Genomic DNA, 7,513 nt, shown 5'->3' with positions numbered 1-7,513 from the left:
CAAGGAAAATGGAATAAACTTGAAATTTTGTTGGTCAGAATGAAAATCTTGTCTTGAAGATGTCTCGCACTGAAGCTAAAAAGCCTTCATTGTGTACTAATGACCCTCTAACTAAAGAGAGAGTTAGTTTCTCTCTGTCTGTGTTAAGTGGAATAGTAAAGTCTTGCTATGGCCCTACTGGTAGACTCAAACAGCTCCACAATGGTATGGGAGGCTATGTTCGCACAACTTCACAATCTTCTGCCTTGCTTGGTGGCCTTTCTATCACCCATCCAGTATTAAAGGTTCTGACAGCCTCTGTACAGAATCATATATCACGCTTCAGCGACTGTGGCTTATTTACAGCCATTCTTTGCTGCAGCTTGGTTGAAAATTTTCAAAGAATAAACTTTGCGGCCTGTACTGTCACTAAAATAAGTAGACATCTTTTGAGCTTATGTACTGACTATCTCAAGTCTGAGGCCTGTGGTTGCCGAATATCGGTGGATTTTGACAATATTAAGACTCTTCTTTCTTTGGTACATAGCATATTAGCAAGCAAACCTGCCTGCATGCTTAACAAAACAGAAGCCAATCACCTCAGCACATTGGTTTTAAGGGCTTTTTTGCTTACAATTCCGCATACCATTGAAACTAATGTTGTTTTAGGAACGTGTGTAATTGTTCCTGTGAAAGATAAAAGAGTTATGGATTCTACTGTATTTCCTGGACTACTAATAGAAATACCAGAATTTCAATTGGCACGAACGTTTCCTGTCAAAAGAGTTTCTTCAAGCACTATCAAGATGGCACTCTTCTGTATCTCTATGTCAGGAGACCTTTCCAATACTGGAGAAGGAACTGTAATTGTCCATCATGGAATTTCTCTAGAAGTAGCAGTATTGGATCAGTTGCTTAATTTAGGAAAGCAGTTGGTTAATGACCAAGTAGGCCTTGTAGTGTGCCAGAAAGTTATCCACCCATCTTTGAAACAATACCTGAAAGAGCACCATGTCATCACTATAGACAGAGTTGGAGTATCTATGATGGAGCCCCTGAGTAAAATGACAGGTAATAAATGAACTTTGTACATGGCACCCATAACATTAGTCTCAAAGGAAACAGAAATGTCACAAAGTAAGATTGTAATCCATCTTTCCTGTATCTGAGATGGATGTAGCCATTGTTGTATCTTATGTATCATAAATTTGCTAAGATTGAATAGTGTACTGTTTGAAATCCAACAAACTAGAATCTCATGATATACATCTTTATTTAAAACTCTTTGGTAAAGAGAGCTCGATCCTGCCTTTACACATGTGGCCATATCCTATAAGTTTTCATAAAAGTCATTACTGCATGTGTCTACACAAGCACAATAACTGATATTTACAAGACAATTACCCACTCTGTTACCTAGAGCAGATAGAATCAAGCTCTAAACCCTGTGTTTATATAACATTAAATGATAATGGAGAATTTAATTATTTGGTATAAAAACTCTATGTATAGCTCATAATATACTGTAAAATAGAAACCACTTAAAAAAAATTCCACTGGCAAGTAATTCTTTATCAAGGAAATAAAAGTCGTACGGCTCATGATCCAAGATGCGCTAATCATTCCTGAAAAGCATGGCTAGATGGTTACAATAGTTAAGTATGTTTTGTGAAATACCGAGACTAGAAATGGTGAGGTTTGCTAGTGAAAAGTGAGAAGAATCTCATCTTTCTAAATATATGTATAGAAATTGCTCCTAGTCATTTGTGGTGTTGATTTCAGATCACAGAATGACATTCCAATTACTATTTTCCTTTCCTCTCCACTTCAGGTTCAAAAATTTTAGTGTCATGATACCTGTGACAACAGTTATAGGTAGAAAACACTGCTGTACATTTATACAGTACTATTTGAAAATGTAGGACCTAGCTTCAGATGGTAAAACCTTAAATTCAGCTGCTATAATGTCAGAGTTGTGAGTAGAATTGAAGTGTGTCTGTGTGTGTTCAAGGACGGGGAAGAAGGAACGTAAGAATTATATGATTAGAGTCTAATATGTCAGGACTTGCCATCCTTAGAAAAGCTTTGAAATAATGCAGACTTTTTCAGGATTAGTTAACTTTCAAAGTACTTTAATCCTGAACCAGTGATTGGAAAAAGTTACAGACAGAACCCAAATTCTTTCTGTTTTGCTAGATACAGTAAGAGCTGTGCTCTTAGTACTCATTAACTTTTAAGATTTCTCGTGTTCCTTTGCTTTTATGAACCAGTAGCTGTTTTCCTGGCTAAAAATAGGACAGTCTCAGGAAATAAGACTTTAATTAATATAAAAATGGCATCGCCAAATACACTCCATTACTACAGTCAAGATTGAAAATAATATCTTCACGTTTTTTGTAACCATCAAATATCTCCCCCTCTGTTTTTAGTTAATCAAATGCCAAAAGTTTGCATACCAAGCATAGTGGTTATCTGGTGCTACTGAGCAGATGTTTTTGATGTTCTACAAAATGGTGGCTTTCCTCATCAGTTTAAACATCTAGGTACTTTAATACACTCATCTCTAGTATCAGCATAAGTCTAGAAGCTTCCTTCACTAAGTTATAACAACTTTAGGCTAGGTCAGATTTGGGCCCAATATTTGTGTGCCACTATTCATAAAGAATTAAATAGGGATTCTGTTATGAAGAGCCATAATCTGGTAATGGTAAGGCAGAAGGCACAAAGTTACAATGGGAAAATGTCTAAAGTAATGCTTTCATTATTTTAAGTCAAATGTCATTTGTTTTACAAAAAAGTTTATACCTATTTAATAGGTCCAACTCATTTTAAACTACTATCCCAGTTGAAGTCTTAGTTCATGTGCATATGTTGTAACTTGAGTTCCTGTTTTCTTTTAATCTCTGCTGCAGCCAGTTCTTGGCAGTTCTTGAGTTTTTCATTGAAGTTGGTTCAGCTATTTTGCTATAACTTTCCAACATACAAAACCCTCAAGCGGGCAAGTCATTGGATCTTTTAAGAGAATGAAATATATGACTATCATAAAGATGAAACCTTTAATGAGGAAACAGATTTAAAATTATTTCTATTTGGCCAAAAAAAAAGGGGGGGGGGTAAAGATTCAGAAAAAATTATATTCCCAGACAACTTTGGTAAAGTCAAGTTAAAGGTAATCATTTTTTCTCCTTAAATACAATATTTATAAAGTTTTAATTAAAAGTTTGAAAACTAAGAAGTTGTGTTATAATTTTAAATCTCTTTGCTTGCCATTCTGTGCAGCAGAAATTCTTTTTCTCCAGTCTTTTCAATCTACCTTTCCAATCTGAGCAAGACATGTCACCAGTGAAACTAGCAGCGCATGGCCACAGCTGAATGGAAACCAGATTTTTCAAACATCAATGGAAACCTTTTCTGGCCAGCTCTACAGCTGACACATGGATGCTGCTTACAGCACTCAGGGCTAGAGTCCCATGGTAAACATTGCTTACCGATGCAAACATTTTAAATTGCCTAATCTAAATAATAAAATTCCTACTTTTACAATGAACTAGTACCAGAAGCTATATTTTCAAAGCACTGTACTGGTTTGTGTCTGCCTGACTTCCATCATAGTTTGAAAATTTACATGTATATGTCTTGAAAAGCATTTGTAACTTTAAAATATAAACAAAACAACCTTTCAGTCCATGTTCTACAAAACACAGTAGACAGCTATTCTGATAAGATAATAGATGCTGTTCTTTGCTTTTTCTTAATTGTACAGGTTCACAGCCCATTGCTGCCCTACATTCTGTATCTCCTACTTGTTATGGCAGTCTGAAGGACTTGCGCACTGAGAGTTTTGTTTCAAAACATTTCTTGCATCTAATTCCTAATGACACACTTGTCTGCAGCTTGATACTCTGTAACAGAAGTGAAATGGCATGGGATGAGCTGAAGGTAGGCAAAGTTTTTCAAAATATCTAATAAAAATGCATACTCTTCTGGAGGGAGAAGGTTGGGAGAGGATTGTGTGAGGAAAGGTTTATTAACCGTTTCAGTCACTATAACCAGAAGACTTTTCCTTGATCACCAGCCCATCTCAGAAACAAAGAATTTTTTCCACACCATTTTGCACAGTTATTTCTCCCCCTTTTTAGAGGCCACCCCTGTGGAAAGAAATGGAGGATGTTATTTCACTTTTTCTCAGTTGTGTGAGAAAAGTTTCAGGGTCACTGCTGACCCTTCACTTGGCAACACTCACACTTGAGTAATTTAGATAGTTAAAGTGTGGTTCTATGCTGACATGGGGCTCCATGTTTGTAACTGATTGAAACTTAGTAAATAATTTTGATTATGCAAAATGAGGAACAGAACCCAGCGCTCTTGGCTGTGATCTGTAATGTTAAGAGCGTGAATACCAAAAGCTTGTTTGTTCGCTCTAAGCAGCTATGATACTGAAATCACCCAGAGCAGATCTGTGAGTAAGCATGTGCCATCTGTACATTTACACTTCTTAGAGAAGAACTGCACTTTAAAAGTATATCCTAAAAAGTAAAATTTTTAAACCTTTTTAAAACAAGATTTTTTTCTGCTTTAGTGATATATGCAATAACAAATTTTTCTTGCTCTTCAGCTTGCGTGTCAGACTGCAGAACATGTCTTACAACTAACAATCAAGCAACCATTGGCACTGTTAGGAGGTGGCTGTACAGAAACTCATTTGGCCTCATACATAAGACACAAGGTATGTAAGGCCTTGAGAGGATATTTAAAGCTGCTTAATTCACTTAAGATGACAAGGAATTTAGTTTATATGGGATTACGAACAGAGTTGAAACATCTCACTTGTCCTTAGCAGATTCAGTTGACATTAAGTGTTGCATTTTATTCTCCAAAGAATGACTAATATAAAATGAAACTGTATGAGATTTTAATGTGCTGATAAATATCTGCCTCAGGACTTATTGCATAAGAAATACTGCATTTATATTCTTTAACAGCTCTTCGGATTTCCATTTACCATAGCAAAAGTTCATTCATTTTATTCCTAGAATATTTAATTGAAAACAAGAAGTGTATAGAATTATTTTGTCTTGAATGCTAATAAGGATAAGACTTTTTTGGCTTTGATTTTACTTGTGGGAAACCTTTGATATTTGAATTGTGCCATCACATTAATAATTTTTCCTCAGTTAAAAATGTTAACTTGGACTACTTGTTAAAAACAAAAACAACAAGGAGTCCGGTGGCGCCTTAAAGACTAACAGATTTATTTGGGCATAAGGTTTCATGGGTAAAAAACCCGCTTCTTCAGATGTGTGGAGTGACAATTACAAATACAGGCATAAATATATATTGGCACATGAAGAGAAGGGAGTTACCTTACAAGTGGAGAACCAATGTTGAAGACCAATTTAGTCAGGGTGGATGTAGTCCACTCCCAATAATTGATGAGGAGGTGTTAATACCAAGAGAGGGGAAATTGCTTTTATTAAAAACAGTAAAGCTGTTATCCAATAGTTTGGTAGGAGACTATTTTGCGTGTGCTCAATAATAAATAAGATGTTTACTAGTTTGTTTTCCAGTTTGTGCAAAGTACACATATTTACAGTTGTCTAATGATTTTTATTATTTTATCTTTTTAGAGTTTTACCCTTCCTACTAATGTTTTGAAAGCTATAGATTGTTCTCGGACACAATACCAGTTGGTTGCTGATGCCTTTTGCCGCTCGCTGGAGTGTGTAGCTTGCTGCCTGGAGCACGATGATGGTGAAATTCTTACTGATATGGTTTATGGACATTCTTGGTCTATTCAATCAGGTTTTCCCTGTGATTGTAACTGGTCAGATTTAGTTTTGAAGTGTGGTTGTGGGATTTACAATAACCAGCAGAATCTCAATTGGACAGTTTTACGAAGCCAATGTATCCCTTTTGCTCCACAAAGCTGCTCTAATGAGCCTTCTATAAACTCCACTGACCATCTTATACTGGACTGTTTTACTGCAAAATATAGTGGTCTGCAAGTGGCAGTGGAGACAGCCAATCTGATTTTGGATTTGTCATATATAGTTGAAGATCAAAATTAGTTTAGTTTTCATCTCCATTATTTTGAACTTCATATTTATTTGAAAAAGTTCCAAAGCAGCATAAATAATATACTAAGAGGCTACTATGCAGGAACAGAGTCTATAAACAGAATTTTAATGTCAAGCATAGTTGCTCATTAAGCTACTTGTCTGATTCCTACTCCACTTCAGTTGTTATAGACATTTGCAATTATATTTAACATTTTGTTAGAAAAACTAAACATTAATAGTCTAGTGTGCACTCAGGGTACGTCTTCAATCGATTTATCCGGGATCAATATATCGCGTCTCGTTAAGACGCGGTATATCGATCCCCGAACGCGCTCACCGTTGACTCCGGAACTCCACCAGAGCGAGCGGCGGTAGCGCAGTCGACGGGGAAGCCGCGGCCGTCGATCCCGCGCCGTGTGGACCCCAGGTAATTCGATCCAAGATACTTCGACTTCAGCTACGCTATTCGCGTAGCTGAAGTTGCATATCTTGGATCGATCCCCCCTTCCCCCCCCCCCCAGTGTAGACCAGCCCTCAGACATAACCAAATCTTAGTAACACATGATTGAGAATTCAGACTATAATGTATTCTATCCATTCAAACAATATATGCAAATATGTGTTACTACACACACACACACAAAACTACATTAAAGGAAGAGGAAGGTTGCAAAATAAAGCACTCAAAAGTTAGGAAGTGCCAGAATTAAGGTTGCCTGTGCAACCTTAATACAGCCTCCTTGTGTGTATGCAGTATGATTCAGTCTTTAATTATCTAATCACATTGTACTTTTTCCACAAGACCCCTGACTCATTCAGTCCACAGAATGGCCAGTGCTGACTGAGTGAGCAGCTATTCAATATTTTATTATATTCTCATGTGACCCCATATTTTATTTACTTCGTACTATTCAAACCATGCTCTGAAGACAGAATTATTAATTTCTTCATGAGCTTTTGTATGGCTCTCTTCTCTGTAGTATCTGAGTGCTTCATAAACATTAATTTATTCTCGTAATACTCCTGTGAGATGAGGAGCTGGTATCCCCATTTTATAGAGAGGGAACAGAGACACAGGAAGATTAAGGTAAAAGGTTTCCAATAATTTTGGGTGTCCAATTTGAGATGCTTAAGACCTGATTTTTCAAAATATTTAGAATGTTTTAGCACTTCATATATTAAAACCACAGCTTCCATTAACTTCACTTGCAGCTGAAAAGTGCTCAGCACTTCTGCAAATCAGACTACAGGGTCTCAAATCAGGCACCAAGAAAATACACAATTTATGACCATCTTTATGGGGGGGAGGGATAGCTCAGTGGTTTGAGCATTGGCCTGCTAAACCCAGGGTTGTGAGTTCAATCTTTGAGGGGGCCACTTAGGGATCTGGGGCAAAATTAGTACTTGGTCCTGCTAGTGAAGGCGGGGGGCTGGACTTGATGACCTTTCAAGGTCCCTTCCAGTTCTAGGAAATA

General features: G+C 36.9%; 1 protein-coding gene across 1 annotated transcript; it reads left to right on the top strand.

Moving 5' to 3' along the window:
- MKKS (McKusick-Kaufman syndrome) lies at positions 1–6,301 on the top strand. Its single transcript, XM_024211456.3, has 4 exons — positions 1–1,050; positions 3,743–3,918; positions 4,595–4,705; positions 5,607–6,301. Exons 1-4 carry the CDS (start codon positions 60–62, stop codon positions 6,045–6,047), a joined length of 1,719 nt encoding a protein of 572 aa, XP_024067224.1. The 5' UTR covers positions 1–59; the 3' UTR covers positions 6,048–6,301.
- The last annotated feature ends 1,212 nt before the right edge of the window (positions 6,302–7,513 follow it).

This window comes from Terrapene carolina, unplaced genomic scaffold (genome assembly GCF_002925995.2).
Source record: "Terrapene carolina triunguis isolate 2854851 unplaced genomic scaffold, T_m_triunguis-2.0 Scaffold132, whole genome shotgun sequence".
NCBI classification, from domain to species: domain Eukaryota; kingdom Metazoa; phylum Chordata; order Testudines; family Emydidae; genus Terrapene; species Terrapene triunguis.
This window is presented reverse-complemented; position numbering and strand designations above follow the sequence as displayed.